Genomic DNA, 18,717 nt, shown 5'->3' on the forward strand with positions numbered 1-18,717 from the left:
GTGCATCCCTGCCTGTCCCGAGGGATTCAATCTCTACACCAAAAGCAGAACACAAGAGCCCTGGCACCACTTGAACTGTGCTAAAATGCAGTGAGTGCCACAAAGGCCCCTTGATGGCATTACTTTTATTCCACGTGCTCTTCACAGTGTAATATTTCCTGTATCTGCTGGGAACTTCAAGTCATAATGATCATATTGAAATATTTTTACCTCTCCTTAATAGCCTACCACACACATTGACAAAGACCACTCACAACCTATGTCAGGCATACTCCTCACACTATTTATATCACCCCAACCAACAAAATGCCTGAAAAAACACAATGGCCTGAAAAAATACATTTCCTTCTGAAACTAGGGTGTGGCAGTATGAGGAAATACTTTCCCTAGAGAAGTGATGGCAGCGATTTCTGTCACTTGTGTGACTATGGATGGCAGTAGAAGGGAGGAAGGAATAACCTTTAGTAATAAATATGGACCTCCTAACAGATTTTTCACAAAGAGTGAAATTAAAAAGGTTAACAATCACAAACATTAATACTACAAGAACTCTACCAGTTTCCTGGCTCTCTTTGTGGAATGAAGTAAGGCTCTAAACACCAGTATCCTGGAGACACTACCTGGAACGCACCACCCGGGCAGCCTTGACGTATGTCCCAATTGCTGTAAGATATGGTCTTCACTCCCCACTGTAGTGTTTGCTGTAGTTAGTGAGTATACCAGAATAGTACACCTGTATACCAGTGAGTTTGGGGAGAGATTTAAACACACTAAGAAAATGTTGCCCATAATGCTTTCCAACAGAAGTTTGGAGGAAAAGATGAAGGGAAAAAGAAGACAGATTGATCAGTTTGATCTGATCTGAAGAAAAAGAGATATATAAAAAAAAAAAAGATGATGTGACACTGAAATAACTCTGACCCTAAAATAAACCAATCTAATCTCACTATGTGTAAGGAAGTAATCTGAAATCAAAGTTTGTTTGCAATCACTGGAATCATCCATTTCTAGATATTTCTAAACAGAGATGAGGGAAAAACAACCTAGGAAGCAAAAAAAAAAAAAAAAAAAAAAAAAAAGTATGTAAAGCAACCTTTTCCTTTTGAAACCTGAATTATCTTGCAACTCTAAGCATTTTCAACCTGAGTCGAGCTAGCCACCTCTGAATTCACCAGGAAGATGTTGGTACCCCCAGAAGGCAAATACTCACCTCTTTCTATCCTACAGTGGCATGGATAGCTGCCTAGAGGTGTCTTCACTGAATCCAGGGTGAGAATATATATATCAATTTTTACATGTCTGGAATTAGCTAAGATAAGTATCACTGCAAAAAGATCTTGATGTACCCTGCACTTCTAAAATGGTGTAGATGAATTCTTTATTAGCCATGGTTTACACAGAACAGTATACTTGCATCAAGAATATGACATTTCTACTATACGTTCCTAAATTAAAAGTGCTCTCCGCACTCTGGGGTACTGTGGCTACTGCATCCTACATCTGCTGAAGCTTTCTTGCTGCCAGGGATGACAACTTGACATAAGTGCCAGCTCTGAGTCCCACTCCCTTTGCACGCACACGTACTGAACACCCATGATAAAGACACCACTCACGTGGCCCGTGTGTGTCAACTCATGCCTCAAATACCACCTCCCAGTTCAGGACATCGCATTGCATTTTAAGAGAGGGTTACGCCAAAGAAAAGGTGATCATTTTTGCTCAAGCAGACCACACACATGCTGGGAAAAAGGTTAGGTAAAAGCCATGCAAGTTCTATACCTGGTCGTGTGGTGAGTCCTCTGTCTGCAGCGGGGCGGGCATCAACTGGCTCAACTGGGTGGGTGCAGAAAAGAAACAAAACAGCAAACAATAGATAAACAAAATCCCCCAAAGTGATAAAATTAACTGCTCTTCTGTTGGGATAGTGCAGGAGAGACATATGGTATAAACCAAATTACAAAAGCAGAAGCTAGAAAAGATCTGCCTTCAGTTAATCCTGGAAATGAACAGAAGGGATGGACACAACTTCAAAAGGAAAGTAAAAGGAAAGTTCCACAGCTACGTGTCAATTTTACATCATATTCTGATTTCTGTTTAAATTGAGAAACTATTGAGCTCAAATACTTCCTGTCTGAAGAGTGAAACTATATTCATTATGTGCAAACACTTTCCAATCATCTGATTAGAAGTGGCAGCAAGAACTGACACGATGAGCTCTTGCAGGTACATCTCGATCAATGCTGACAAACCTACTGAATCCTGACTCCTTTTTCTTTTCAATAGGGATTTTTTACAGCACTAGCTGTAAGGTTTGAAAAAAAAAAAAAAAAGGCACATTTTAAAATTACAATCAATACTCCATTCTGGTATGCTCTCATTTGTAGACAGCAAATTTGTCTTCCAATTTTTGAAAGGGATACGAAGTAGAAACAACCATTTCTAGCCCAACTGTGTGTCATACACAGTGTTAAAACTCTTGTATTACCATATACAGACTTCACCAGCTGAAATCTCAGGCTGATGGAGCTCACTGGCATTAGTAGAAAAAAAGGATGTGCAAAACTTAAAGTCACCTACTGCCTCGGCTAATCCCCCTTCCTTCTTCTATACTTTCTCTCCTCCTTTGCTCCAATATTTTGCCTTTCTTATTTACCCTGTGCTGGAAGTGCCAGTGTCAACAAGAAATTGAGAAATAAATTACGATGTTGTAGCTTGGAATTCAGAAATTTTTAAATAAGGTATTCGTTTGAATTTCTGGATTCAGGCATGAACCTTCTAATTAGCAATAAGTGAGCCACAGTAATGTAGGAAACTTGGCAAAACCACAGTTTTCCATCAGGAAGAACTGATCATGGTGTTCTGCATTAGAAAACCATGCTAGCCTGATGACACTGCTGACTGAAGCAAGGGGACTGCCCATCTTTCTAGGAAGTCTGTGTCACTTTGTGTTACTATGGGCTTGACAAACAGAACCTACAGGCTTATAAGTAGCACCCATATCCTTTGTACCCATGAGATGACTGCAGTAACTCCTGTCTCTGGAAAAAAACAGTAAACATTACAGTAGCTGCAGTCTAAAAGTGCATCTGCACATTCAACTTGTTTACTGTTACAGAAGCGAAAAGTTTCCCCAGAGCTTGCTGGTCTGGTGCTGCAGAGATGAGCCATCAAACCACTTTTCTTCACAGCAGTTCAGAGTGGCCCTAGCAGACCACATAACTGCTTTTCCCCCATAGTGTTGTACAAAAAACCAATTTCAATCCTTAACTAAAGACTACAATTTTGAGTATTTTCCTCCTTAAGTCTTCTGCTAGGTTTTCCAATACTGCTGGCACCAACCCTTAGGTATGTCAGCAGCAATTTTTCGTGGAAAAGCCTGAAGTGAAGAAACAACCAAGGACCAACATTCACCCAAATGCCCTTTGCAAAGCCCTCCTCTGTTGTCCTCCCACCACTCCCCACTTCCTAGAAGGCTTTTATTTCCGTCTCACTTGGCACTTTGTAACCCTGCCATCACCAGGAAATTGGCAGAGGATCATGCCAGTAGCTATGGAGAACTGAGCAGGTTGTAGGTAGCAGTGAAAATAAGGGTAGCTGAAAGGAGAAAAGGATGAAGGAAACTTCTGTTGTATGGTAGCATGGACCTGACCTCAGGGTAATGCAGGATTTCTGGTGTGAGGTGAAAGTATTAATAATAACAATGAGTAATTCTCATCATCTGTGGTTTTGTTGGCAGCTTGCAGGGGAGAGGCAAACACCAGCATTTCACAACTGACAGAGAAGTGAAATGACTTGTTCAGGGTCATGAGCCAATTTTGGGACCAAAACCAGGAAAAAAGCTCAGAGCCATGGGTATTCCAAAGCAGATGGTGCCAAAAGTGTGCACCATGGAGCACGATACAAAGACAGGTGATTTCTGGAGAGCACTGAACTGCCACCTTTTGAATATCTGTTTCATTTTAAGACCTGCTTGCCCTTGTCCCTATATTGATGTATGCACTAGCAGCAGTTAACTCTGAAAATCTTGTCAGTGGGTTTCCTCATGCCTTCCCTGCTGGAGCACACTGCCTCACAACAGCTCATACAGAAGGGAGAAGTTTAAACCTATTACAGCATTTATGAACAGCCAAAACTCAAAGATGTACTGTGTATAATTATAGAAACTGCATTTGTTTTGATACTCCAGAATCATCACATTTCTCTTGAATGCACTTCCCTATGCATTTAAGTACAAGAATAATGTTTTCCATATAGCTTCATGAAGCTTCATTACTAGATACCTGCCTTTTTAAAGATACACTAACAATGCAGGCTTCATACTACGTACACATTTCACCTCACATCTGATACATCTCAGGAGAGCAAGAGGGAATGAGATTGCTTTTTTTTTTTTTTTAATCTTTCCAAAAATAAAATAAAGGTGAATCAAAAATCTAAAAAGCTGGTACAAACCATAGGGCAAGGAGAGCTATGTGGTGCTCACCCATCCAAGAACAGTGTTGAATGGAGTAACTGGCCAGATCATAAGGATTACAGCACATTCTTGAAAATCTTACTTCAGGAAAAAAATACTTTGTCATTAAGGCTAACTCTATCTTCATGGTGATGTAAAAAGAGTAAAACATTAAACCCATCAGATTGATAACAAAATTAAGGGTCTTTTCCAACTTAAATGATCCTATGTAAATTCCCATGACCTTGTCAATGTCACAGGCTTCACAGTTGCTGGGGTTTCCCCCCAATATTAAAGGTGCATTTTTGTTGCCAAAATGCAACTTCCTCACTAGTTAAAAGTGAAACTTCCTGAAAGTTTGGTGATGCCGTCTATGGTGTCCTGTGAGCGTTTTTCATTAACCTAGACTGTACTACAATACGCGAGATGCGTTCAGCCATTAGAGTTGTGTAGTGCGTTGCCTGCTGCCTTGGATACATTTCTGTGGACATTTACTGGGAAACTTACCTCAAGGAAACAAGAGAGAAAAAAATGTTCTGCAAAACTACTGAACTATGCTAGACTTTTAACTATTTTTTAACTTACTTATCTGAAAAAGCCTTTTTAGTAAAAACTGTTTGCATAAAACTTATCCTTTTATCTAAATATGCAGTGTAGATAAGGAAAATTTCAAATGGAGTTATGAAACTTTAAGATTGTATGGCAATTTATCAATCCAACATGTTACTAATATTTCTGGGTGAAACCTAGGATTAGGCCATGGAATAAAACAGTCATGGGAATCAATGACAAATTTAAGGCATTATTTGCAGTATTTTATCTTCATTACTTATATGCTGGACATTGGACACCTTGAAAGTAAGACTTAATGGATGCATTTCCTTCCACTTTTTTCCACAGTCTCATTTTGATTTAGGCATGAACAGTTCATTAAAAACAGGCCATGCTGCTGTGACTGTTGTGCTGGATGGGGGGGATCCCAGTTTCTAACCCAGCTTGCTTTTGGATCTTTTTTTTTGCCTCTCAGACAGCAATGGCTCCATTAGAAAGTTTTGACAGTTATACAAGTTTGGAATGATTTACCTGGTGTCTGCCCTGAATTAAATAAACCTCTTGCTATATAGCATAAAAACTCTTCGTTGTGAGGACTCTCATTTTATCTAGACACCTATTTGCAAGTGCTGAGCTGTTAGGATGCTGGATTTGTGTTCATCAGTTTTAAAAACTTGACTTCAGCTTTCACACCAGACCAAAGCAGTATCAACAACTGCGCCAGCAACTTGTTTGCCATCTCAAAGTCCTCTGGCAGTCTGCTGTTTTGCAGCTTTCACAGACACCAGGCCCTTCCCTTGGAACATGCTGCGCTTTGCTTGATGGTGCTGAGCCCCCTCAGCCCTCACCCAAGCAAACAGGTCCTGCAAACTGCTGAGGCCCTTGGTTCTCTGACCTTTGCTCACGTGCTCAGCATCTCCCAGCAGCAAGAGGTGCTGACCGTCATTAATACTGCACCATATAGGTGCTCTACAGCATCTGAGTTTTCTCTAGCACATGCTCTTTGAACTTACTTGACTTGCTCAATGCTGCAGATAGTACAAAAACCTCTTGGTGAAAGGGGAACTACTATATAAAAAACAGACTATGCAAAGAGACCCTAGGCGGAGAGGAAGGGAAGGAGAAAATTGTTTCAGTTGTTATTTACTTCCTGCTACTTTCCAAATTATAACAAAACAAATGCCAATTTTGGGAAGTCACTTAAACAAAGTCTGGGATTGGACTATCATAGAGGAAAACACAAAGGAAAAATAGGAGGCTGTGAAATTCCCATTTCATACTATAGGCAAAGGCACAAAGAGGGTAGCTAAAGAGAAAAAGAAGATATTGTAGAAATTATGATATTAACAACACTTATTATTTGACAGTGTGGTTTGGATAGATGACAGAGAAATCAAATGGGAAACAAGAAAGACTTACAGGGGTTTAAAGTCATCAAATGATTTCTATTTCTTACTGTGCATATTTAAATGTTAATAATGGCTGGACTAATAAAATTGTTTGCCTGCAGTAACTTCATGACAAAAACAATCCTGATATAAAAACAAACAAACAAACAAACCCCAAACCAATTTAAAGTCATGAAAGCTAAAAGATATTCCCACAGTAAATGTTAAGAAGTGCTGCAACATATGATGTAATGCACTAAAATACATAGGGATTTGTAATTAAACAGTATGTTATTCAAGGCAGAGGAGTTTTTGTTTCTTATTTGCTGTCATACATTTTAAAAGGATAACCATGCTCAGAATACTTGCCTAGGGAATTCAGTGTCACATTGAAGTATGTACCTTTCTTTATTAAATTCTGGGCTTAGCTTGGTTTCTGAAGGGAAAAAAGGCTTGTGTGATTAAACTGTGGTATGTCTGAGTGCACCTGTACACCTAGTAACTTCTGAACTTGATGGCCAAAATCAGCACATTTTGAAAGCTGGGCGGACAGACTTCAAAGCTAATTTTTTCCCCCTTAAGCTTCATGAAAGCAGGCAGTAGGCAAAGAAATGGATGCACTGTATACTGCAACTATGGGAAAAGCTGCAGTGAGCGCTGCACTGGAAAATTTCTGCAGGGGAGATGCCACCAGCTGGACCATGGTCTGCTCCTGGCAGCCAGCCTCAGCAATTGCGCTATAGCGAGTCACAGCTGACTCACTGGGAGGATGGAGTTCAGCCTGCCAGCCTGGTCAGCAGGTTGTGCTACTTGCCAGCACCTGACGCAACCCAGCCAGCTGCTCTCAGCCGCTCAGTGCATCACTTGCCTGCAGCTGCCCTCCAGATATGTCCAGAGTCCTTGTCACCAGCTACTTTCTTCTGGTTCTTGCTGCTAGCCAGTCCATTTGAGTTTGGTCCTTCTCTCTCTGCTCTTTTTGTTTGTCCCTACCTGCTGTGCTGACTTCCTGGCGGTCTGATTTTAGCCCCAGTCTCTTCTCTTCCCCTCATATTTGGTATGCTTCCATTTCACTTATTAGTCGACCTTTGCTCACATCCTAGCTGTGCCTTTAGCCTGGATCTTTGGCTTCTCTGACCCCTGGGATTTCCTGTTTCGATCATAAAACTGGTTCTGACTCTACTGGTATCAGCTGGCACCGGCACTGGACCTGACAAATCCATGTCCACAGCCCTTGTTTTGTCACTGAGCATGTAGCTGCCCACAGCCTCTCAGGCATCATGCTGAAGTGAGACCAAGAGGAAAACACTACATGACGGAGAACTGTGCAAGGTGGGTACTCAAAACTTTGAGAGCAGGTATAGCCTAAGCCAGTGATTTCAAAAGATTGCATGGAAGACTTTAATGTCTGTGCATCTCAGCTACTCTTGAGCCACAAAACACAGATCCGCATTTAAAAATGTTTCTGTAGCTCCAGCCTTTATGTGACTCATGGTTTTGCAGCAACAAACTTTCACTATTGAGATTAACTTAGCACTAATGAAGGTGGAGTTGAACTGGTAAAGGAAAACAAACACAAGAAGAGGAACTTGAATGACATGATCAGAGATCCTTATGTCTCTGATTAATTGGTTCTGGCACCTAAGTGAACTACCAATTCCAGATTATACATAAATTATTAAAATATTATGCAGCCACTTCAATAGATTAGCCCATGAGCAACATAAAGTACTCCTCAGGAAAAAGTCATCATTTGCATTGCTGTGTACACAGAAACATTTCTGCATTCCAGACAACTAAAACAACCAAAACCAACCTCCAGCCTCTCATGCTGGGACTGTACTGCATCTATAATTATTGTAATGCCAGCAATTAAAAAACTCTTCTTTAATTAAAATACTCATTCTATCACATCTGACAACTTATCTCCCTTAGCTCATCCTCATGTATTTTATAAGACACTCACAATTTGCTGGACTGTATTTTGATCTGTTTTTAAAGAGAAGTTACGTTAAACTCTGAAATTTATTTTGTGTCTACATTGCCAGTTTTAGCCAGGATTCTCTGTTCAATCAAAGAGACGTGGCTGGCAGACCAGTTCTAAACTTAGAGTTGAGACCTCTCTCCTCCTCACATCAGAAAGATGCCAATTTTCAGTGAGCAAAGTGAAAGAGGAATCACAAAACCCAATTCAGCATATTCTGTATTTTTTCCCAGTATTGCACATACCTTCATTTTCAGTATTGGCTGGAACAGAATCAACACCAAAGGGATGCCATGGCTGAAGGTCATCTAGACTGAACTCTCCATCCACTGGAAGAAGTTCAACTGTGGTCTTAGTTTCCGTCAATGAAGGCATGAGAGCATCGTTTCCATAGCTGATTCTAGGTTCGCTGATCATGTTGGCCAGAACGTCATCAGAGTAGTTTTGCTCTTTCTGAAGCAATTCATCTGCAACGAAATGAACGCAGAAATTGTTTGAAATAGCCTGCATGTCTGAGCACCTATTTCCAGTGTAATGAGAGTAGAAATTTACCGTTGTGAGAGTCTACTTGCTTATGGTAAAGAAAAACATAAATGCTTGTGATCATCAAAACTCTGAGCTGAGCACTGATGCTAAGCACTTCTTTTAAACATCAACCAGAACTGTTCAATACTGTTTTCTACTCATGTAACATCACAGATCACAGGCCTCTGCTTCCATTTCCTTCAACTCAGTGTGTTCCCTTAAGTTAACATGCCCACAGGAAGGAACATCTTTGTTAGTTCCCCTTTCTCTTAAATGCTCATTTATCCAAAGTCCATCACTGCTCTTAAAATCCTGAATCACTGCAACACTTACTGTATTAAACTGGGCTTACTGTAACACTGAATCTATAGAAACATTTGCTCTTTTAACATATGTAAGCAAATTGTTTTATGAGCAATCAGGATTTAAAGCTGTGCAATATTACCTAGTTTGTGTTTTTGTTTTGTTTTGTTTGTTGTTTTTGTTTTTTGGGGGGGCTACTGCAAGGTGAGAATAATGAAAGCACCTTCCAGGTCCATCAGATGTATAGGACAAACTATCCAACTCAGTGTTAAAAATAAGCTTGGAGGTTGTGAGTGCTTGATTATTCCAACTCTTTTCTCACATCAAAGTCAGTCCATTCTTCATCTTCCCTTTTGTTGTCTTTTTTTTTTTTTTTTTCTTTAGGGGCACTGCTTTACTTGTACGTACTTTGAAAAAACTTGGTGCACAAGACCACATTCAAGTAAGCAAGCAATTGCTATGAAGAAGATAACAAGTAATTGCTAATAATGTGTTAATGTAATTAGTATGCAGTGCTAAATAGTTCAGAATCAAACACCGTAAAGGTTACAGTACTACAGTGCAAGTGCTCGCACACATGTACACACATGACAGCTGACAATATAAAAGCTTTTCATAGGACTGTCTTCTTCTTTCCCTTCATTAATGACCAACTCACTGTCACTGCTTCATATCCGTATCCAAAATCTATAGCAATTCAGGGACAGGAATCACCACTCCACTGCTAGACCCTTTTTGTCACTCCGTAGGGGCCCTCTCATTTCCCAATATCGTCAGTGAGAAATTGCACCTACATTTCTAACCATGCCGAAGCTTTATATGAGCCCTCAATAACATCTTCTGAATTTTATTTCCCTCTCAAGCTTACACCACAGCATACCACCATACTGCACCTATGCAGTAGCCCTCAATAAGAATCCCCACCAACTCAAGAGCATGAGAGCTGGCACTGCTTCACTGCCTTTGTCAGTGATGCTATATGAGGGCTCTGCTCTGCAATCTCTCGTAAAGACCACCTCTTAGTCAGACAGTTGATGCAATTCTCTGCCACGCTTTGTTTTTTAGTACACCAAAGTCAGAACATCAAAACTAAACAAAAAATTTTAACGCAAGCCCTGGGGCCAGGATAGGTCTTAAATCTTGTAAACTGATGCTTTAAAACCAATTTTCCTGTTTAAGCAGTAATTGCGTTAGTAGACAGTAAGCCAACGTTACTGCTAATGTGTACAGAAAATTCAATTCTGTCATTGAATTTGTTCATTAGAATGACTTAGTGGGACAGTGCAGAAAGCCTGCAGAACACTGAATTGTTTTTCCCTTCATGTTCACTTTATTGAAAACAATATTATTTTATAAGATACATAATAAATCTTCAGCTCAGAAGGCAAGTTGAATTTTTTTCTCCCCACTGCATTTACACTAATCCTTTATCAAATTAAAGCGTCTCCTTGTATCAGAGGAGACACAGCCAAAGCAACTCAATACTGCGAGCAGACACTCTATCACATGACGGATGTTAATTTTTATTTGTTATGGAAGATGAGACTTTACAAAAAAAAGGAGCTTGGCATTAGCAGCCTGAGTGAGAAGCTTGATTTCCCAGTGCTGTGCAGGGAGCCACCGACAATACCTGCTGAGGACATTATGATACCAAGCTGTGGAGGACCACAAAAAAGCGAATAGCATCGAGTGTCTTAGCACCTGCAAGCCTTTCAGACATCAGGGTGCAACTCGTCCCATTCCCACTGTCTTCCCTGCCCCTAGGGGATTGTGCAGGGCAGCTGCAGAGGCTGCAGCCCATGCAGCAGTGGCACAGAGCAGCGCTGGGGGTGCTGTGCCCAAGGCACCCCTTTTCTCCAGGCAGTGCTGATCCTCCACGACTTCCTGTGCCAGGGCAACTGTCTGCCTGTCCTGCCTGCTCCCTGCTGCTGATGTACGCTGTGTTACCTGCAGACAGCTCCTGCCCTTAGGAAAGGACAGAAGGTGCGTGGAGGAGAATGAGTATAGGGAGCAGGACCTGCCCTCAGTGAGGGAGGCACCGTGCTCAAGGGGGAGGCCATGGCAGGGCATAGCTGGGCCCACCCGGGGCACCTGACTCGCATCACGATCCTGTGGCTACAGGCTGGGAGGGATGAGGACATAAAACCTCTCAGTGTTGCCCAACTGGGAGCAAGTCGGCACTGGTGCCTGCAGGCTCCCTTGTTCCCCACTCAGCTGCAGCACACAACGCAGACACGAAGTGACCTGCACAATAGCTCAAGTGAGGCAGGCAGATATTACAATAAGCGGATTATGATTGCATTCATTTTTACAAGCAGGGAAACAATGGCCAAAATGAATCAGCCCATCTGACACGATGAATCAGGCACTGAACTATAGTGAGAAATGAGAAGTTCCTGGCTTAGGAGTTGTGCTTGAGTCGATCAGACCAAGGCATCTGTGTCTGCATTGAGTAAATGATTTGCAAACAATTGTTTCAATCTCTAAGCTGCTAAAAAAAAGTTTGCCCTAGGATTTCCAGTTATTGACACTAGCTGGCAAATTCCAAGATCAATTTTTTCAGTGTTGATTTTGTTCAGGGTATTGATGTCTAGTTGAATCATCAGCTACGCTAATGGAAAGCCATACAGCCTCACTGTTACCCATCAATAAAGCATTCCCTCCCCTTCTCACAGTTGCCAATTCAATTTCCCCACCCCGCAAAAGACAATTCCCTAAATAAGCAGGGAGTACAGATGCAGCTGGAGGCTAGGATGTGCATTCAAGACTGTTCCAGGGTTTTTCTTTGTGTGGTGAATGTCTTCATTATTAGGTGCTGAAAATACGCAGATTCTAGGCTGCTTTTCAAAATTTCATCTCTCCTCAAACCAATAGGACAAAAACCCCCATGACAACCTTCCTGTAATAGACTTGCTGTTGCTCAGCTCATTATCTCCTTGTAACATTGTGTTACGTCCTGCCAGAGGAGAATAAGGAGGATGTTGAAACTTTTTTTGTTTTGCTTTGAGAGCCTGTGCTCAGAAGTGATCATGACTTCAGGAAAAAACCTCCCTCAGCTCAAATCTCAAATCTCTCAGTATCTCTGGACTTGATGTGAGGGCGCACCATTGCTCTACCTACAGGAATCCCAGGATGTGCAGAAAGTCCCCTTCAGACACTCAAACCCCCCTTTCTCAGGATGAAAGAGTTCTCAGTTCTGTTACTTCAGTGAAACACTTCTCAGACCTACCATCACCTCTGAGGAAGTTTCCCTCATTCTTTGGTTCACTGCAGGCATTTCCCCATGCGTTATTACCACTAAACAGCAGCATTGAGAAAAATTAAAGTGAAATATCTTGGGGGAACTAGATACAAGGGTAATACCACTACAACCTCCTTTGAAGACCACTCTTACCCTGTTCTCTGGCAAAGAGAAACAGAGTGGAAGCCAAAGAAAGAGCAGAAGAAAATAAAATTTGTTACAAAAGCTTCTGGTGGATGTTGGCTTGTTTGAAAGCAGCTGATTTGCAGTGTCACTAGACTATGCTTATACTAAATAGGCTTTGTTAAGTGCAACGTAATAGCAAAGACCATGTCAAATCCTAGAAGAGGTGATCGAGTCTTACAGCAGTAAAAAAAAAAAAACATGTTATTTTGTCACTGTGAGTTTGTCTACTTTTTGTTGGCATACAACGCCGTTTATAATGTTGGACTCTGTCATACTTAACCCAGCCCTATGGCAAAGCTACAACGAGAGGAAGTTTAATGCAAACCATCTTCATCTGCTACTCTGGTAAATGAACAATTCATTAATTATCTTTCAAATCATGATTTAGTTCATAGTTAATAATTTACAATTTCCAAAAGTAGTTATAACATCTCTTTGCTATGTTTTCTTTTGATGGAGGGTATCTACCAGACAAAAAGCTCTGCTTTCACTATCATGTACAAGACTCTTCAATTTGCTTAAAAAGCAATTTTAAAATTGGCAGTTACCATTTTGTTAGTTCTATAAATCTACTTAAGGTCTTAAACCAGTTTAAAAATGAAATGCAGTCAAAACACCTCTTATAAATACAAATTATGACACCATCAAATTACATGCCATAGTTTCACACCAATGTCGAAATTCCCTTTTAAAACTACATCTACATGATAGAATACATATTGATTCAGCAAATACAGGTTTGGGAACCAATTCAAATAAACTGGTACAAGAGCAGAGTCTTATTGCCTCGTAATCATCATCTTATCGGTTGCCATCGAGTCTGAATTGAACATGTGGTTTTCTCAAAATTATGCTTGCTTTTGAGCATGTGCTTGCAAAAATGACTAATTAAGAAGTGCCAGAAACTTCCTTATTTTTCTCGATGGCAGAAATTATGTGCCTGAGTCATAGTGATTGCTTCATATGCATGTGCATGCATATTATCTTATACTAGTTTTAAGAAAGTTTATATCATGCAAATGTTTTATGTCACTATTAGGATTACTAAGAACAATTACACAATCATTTATAATAAGGCATGTGATAAGATGTAACATGGTTAGATGCAGCTTTCAGTTGTGTACCTACTTTATGGGCTAATCCAATATGTCACAGTTCATAATCTTCAACACAGGCATGTGCCCAAAGGAGTTGCATAGATATAATGTAGTCAGGTTTTAACTAAATTTGAATGCCTGCATCTTGTCAGCCTTATGAATCAACACCCCCCCAACTAGTAAATACGAAAACAAGGCCTCCTTAAGGGCTTTGCCTTGGTGAATATTTTAAAACAAAATAAAATATTATTTACCTGAATACCTGAATTTGTATTAGAGCTCCTATATAAACTGACAATACATAGTTCTAGCCAACAGTTATGCAGGTAGCATCGCCAAAAACTTCATGCAAATGAACAGATGTATTTCACATTCAAAAAGCAAATCTATTTCTCTGTAAGTCACCTCTACTGAGACACACTCTAAATAAGGGTTTGTGTAAGCAGCTCCAAAATGCAAAGTGAGGATGTGAGCACAAATAGGGATTTGATAGGTAACTTTTTTGGTCCAAAGTGCTGTCTGTAACTCCAGTGAATGCAAATTCTACAAAGTTAGAAAGGTATGTAAGTCACTCGTATATCCTGTGGGGTACGTAACTCATTGTATCAAGTAGGATTTTCTCCTCTGAGGTGAAAGGAAAGAATATGCCAGGAAATACAGTGGACATTTCCTCCAGCCTGTGCTCAAGTTAGAGGAAATTTCAAGCACGTGCTTAAATTTAATCACACTGAAGTCTGCACCTAACCAGAAAGAGCTAAGCTCCACTGAATTCCAAGCATATAATTAGTCTTCAGTGCCTTGCTGAATTGAGTATCATAAGATTATAATGCTACATACTACTAGATGTCATAATTATGACATTATCAAGTTGCAAAACACAATTATGTGGTGTTCAGTGTTGAACTAATGCATTTTAATAGTACAAGTCAAATATAATTTAGGGAGCAACGCTGCCGAGAACTTCATGGAAAGTGACCTGCCTACTTGAAGGTGTGAGTGGCTTTTTTACCTGTATGCTTTGAAGACGATGATAAAATAAAAACGTGCTAGATCAGTCCTATGAAGTACTATAAATGAACCCAACCTACAATGTTCAGATCCATATTGACAAAGAAATGCAATCGCTCCATCAGATTTAAGCTTTTTCTGTTCTGCTGGCTAGGCTAGCCTGTGAAATTACACCACGGGTCTTCTTACCTGGAAACTTTTATAGTGCAATACGTCTCTATTAGGGTGAAACTGAGACTGAAAGAGCAAGAACCATGGAAAACAGTATTTCATAGTTCTTACCTTCTGTCCTCTAGAGACACTAAGGCAAAAGTAACTGGCAGCAGTATTTTTCAGACTTCAAAAATTTCTTAAGTGTATGAAAATCTTTCAGTAAGTTAAAAAGGCTTTTCAAGTTCTCAGAAAAAGAAACATTTTAAAATATCATGAAACAGCAGACCTAAGAAATTTTCCCTAGAAACAAGTTAATAAAAGAACCATTCCATAGCCTTTAAAAACACTCCATTGTCTAAGAACTGAACTTTAACGGAAATACACCTCTGAACTTGAGAATGACTGTAATATCTAGAACCTTATTTAAAAGAATGTCTGTAACATAAAAATAATGCTTCTAAGATGTATATTTAAAAATCACAACTTTATCACTTTCATTTTTTTCTATGTCTTGCTCATTGTGCTCTTTCAGCATATATGGACTTCCATGCTTCCCAAATCACATAAGGAAAGCAACCCAATTAAGTCTCCTCCTGTAAACAGGTACATGTAATAACGTTCCAGTTAGATTTGACTTGCAGACTGTATTTGACTTAAATCATTAAAAAAAAAAAAAAAAAAAAAAAAAGATGTTTAACTTAGATGCGGATTAATTGTCCTGCAGGCAGATCACGTTATAACGAATTTTCTGGTAGTAAACAGTGTTTGAAGCATGAGAAAGCTTGGAAAATCCAATTCAGCAAAACACTTACAAGCTTGCTTTATTACCTTGTAATGATTAATTTCTATAAGAACTATTTTTTTCATTAGAGAAGGACCTCAATGCAAATTTAGTTTTGTATGTGGCTGTGTGATTTCAGGGAGGTTTGAGCAGAGAGCTTCATGAGGCTCACGAGAATTTTCACACCACTACCTCAAGGCAGTGCCAGAATCATCCATCTTCCATTTTTTCCAGAGCCTGCCATAAACCTCTTGAAATTTTGCCTTCTTTTGTAAGAAGGCCAGTATGGCATTCTTTACCTTCAGTGAAAGAATACTGTAATTACTATAAACCATTTGCTACGTAACAGCTAAATAAATTAACTATTAGCTGAAATTAAATATTGATATATGGCTAGAGGTAGCTACACATTTATAATTTTTTTAAATATTTAATAGCCATTCATCTAACTCATGACTGCATTTCCCCTTTAGTTAAAAGCAGAGACTATTAAAGTTTGTGGGCTTGAATAACAACAGAAGCTTGCATTATCTCCGAAAAAAAGTACTTAAATAGAAATGAAAGACAATGTTTCTTCTCCCTTTCATGTCTCCAAGCCTTTTTGTCCATTTCTTTTGTCTCCTTCCCTCCTGCTCACATCCTCCTCATTAAATTTGGTTAAATTAATAATCTTGTCTAAGAAATATAATTCACCATTCACAGCCTCAAAAGCTCAGGATTAAAAATGCAGAAAACCCCTACCTCAATATTACAGCACTCCTTTCAATAATAAATTTAAATAGAATAGTTTTTTGTAAACTGAGCCCAATGTTTTTAAACACAGAGATCTCTCAGTTCTCGTACGTGAAACGTTTCTCTCTGGGTAAGACGATGGCAACCTAACATCAATTTAGGCAAAACAGTACTAAAAAATACCTGGGGAAAAAAATGAATTGACATTCTATCCCATGATCACGAACATATATTGCATATCGTCATTCTGATCCACATACAGCACTATGTTAAAAACTCCAAGTTAAATCTGACTCCATAATTGGGTCAAATTCAGAATGAATTGCTTCAAAATAGGCAGATGAGTCAGCATTCAATACTCCACCCAAGTACACGTAACTACCTAAGTTAAAAGGCTTATAAGTGAAACTGCCCTTTTTTATATGAAAAACAGTTAAAGAATTTTATCTTATTTTTGTATAAAAATAATTTATTTGATTTATTTGTAAGGTATTTAATTTTATCAGCCTTATTTGCTGATAAAGATGATGAGATTATTTGCCACCCTTATAACATAGTAAAACTCAAAAGTAGGGTACAACCTAAAACTCCTAACACCTGCAAGAAGTCAGTGACCCATTATTTTCTGTAAATACTTCTACACTTCAGAGTACAAATCCCACAAAATTTTTTGATCTGTACTGAATTCTTCAGGCAGCTTGGAAACCATTAAATAATACATAAAAATATATAAATCCTGATATTTTCAAGCTTTTATAAAGTTTTTAATTTGTTGTACCTGATTCCCTTGGTTATAAGAGAGCATCATAGATTTGACTCACTTGTAGTAATCTAAATTAGAATTCACCTAAGTTGAATTGCACAGCACCTGCTTCAGACAAACTATATTTTGCCTGTTTATTAACTCCAGTTTTAGCCCTTTATAGGCCAAATGTAAGCTGCGTTGTCTGAGTATTCTAAAGAAAACTGTTCATTAAACAGAGCAAATATATACATTAAGTGGGGTACGGACTATTCTGACTGCTTTTTACACGGTTTTTCATATCTACGATATAATAGCAGGAAATAGAGAAGCGAGAGGACTGAAGCCCCACCTAGCAAGAACTATTGTGGAAAACACATTTTTCAATTAAATTAGGCATATGAGAATCGCACAGCAGGAGGAAGCTGCACTGATGAAAAATGTCTTAATTTGTAATCCCACGTGCATGGGAAATGTTTGGAGATTACTGCCATGTTTCCATCAATCCAGACATTCTGAAAAGTCACACATCCTCATCAATTCTTTTCTCTCTCTGTCTCAGTAATGAGGACTTGCCTGATAAGAATACATCATATACTCTTGACCATAAGAAGTACCTATGAATTTTCACTGAGCACAACTAAAGAGAAAGTCATGCTTGAATAGAGCAAAACTGAGCACATCATTGCCATTAGAGGCATATTTAGCCCTGCCCCTCAAGATGCCTGCTTATGGTTATGCATTTCGGACTTCAGTGTTGAAATTCCTCCGGATAACAATTCCCAAGACTTGCTTTGGGAACAGCAACTGACCCCTTAGCAGTAGAAACAGTATCAAGTAAATATAGCTTCTGCAGACAGTGTAACTGGTTCTCGGTGGATACCTGCAATCTGTTAGCATGTAAGAATTAAGATGATTAATTTGCTTCTTCTACAGCCTAACACTCCCCATTAGGATTCTGATCTTAGGCAGAATTAACGCAGAATGACACAACTGTTTTTCCAAACCAAGTAATTAGGAAAAGAAAATCCATCATGCAACAGCATGAAGCTCTGGCTGGAGTGATTGTGCTACTGCAATTTTGGGCTGCTTCAGCACTCATGGACACGAACATCAGTAACTGTATTTAAGATGACAGGAAGAGGAATTTGGCTGAGCTGATTTGGTCCCTATTAATTGACAAAGGTTGGGACAGCAGAGCTTTCATCACTCCAAGCTCCAAAACCTTTCTGGATTAATCATGGACCCTTTACATTATGCATTTCAAACATAACTTTTGCCTTTTATAGTCACACACATCCATGAATTAAATTGCCCACATATTTTACTCAATAAATCAAGAACTTCTTTCAATAACTAAGCATACTGAATTTCCATGAGTGGGCAGAGTTTCAGCAAACTAGTGCCTCTCCAGCTGAATGGAAGCTATACATTCACAAAATCAGGTTCTTTTGAGCTAACCTTCTCTCAGATATTTGCAAGCAGGACAACTTTTAATTTTAAATTTGGCACATGATGACCTGACTTATTAATTCCTTGATGTATAATGGCAGAAGCAATTATAAAAATATTAAA

The 18,717-nt window shown here is 39.3% G+C and overlaps 1 protein-coding gene across 1 annotated transcript in view; it reads right to left on the minus strand.

The window, feature by feature from the left end:
• Positions 1-18,717, minus strand: part of APP (amyloid beta precursor protein) — a 217,069-nt gene that overhangs the window by 20,406 nt on the left and 177,946 nt on the right. The window contains exons 13-14 of the mRNA XM_084283723.1: positions 8,620-8,841; positions 1,780-1,833 (exon numbers count right to left, since the gene is read on the minus strand). Of these exons, the coding sequence (XP_084139849.1) occupies positions 1,780-1,833; positions 8,620-8,841 (276 nt within the window). The remainder of the gene's footprint in view (positions 1-1,779; positions 1,834-8,619; positions 8,842-18,717) is intronic.

The sequence above is a fragment of the Netta rufina genome (genome assembly GCF_964035555.1).
Source record: "Netta rufina genome assembly, chromosome: 1".
NCBI lineage: Eukaryota > Metazoa > Chordata > Aves > Anseriformes > Anatidae > Netta > Netta rufina.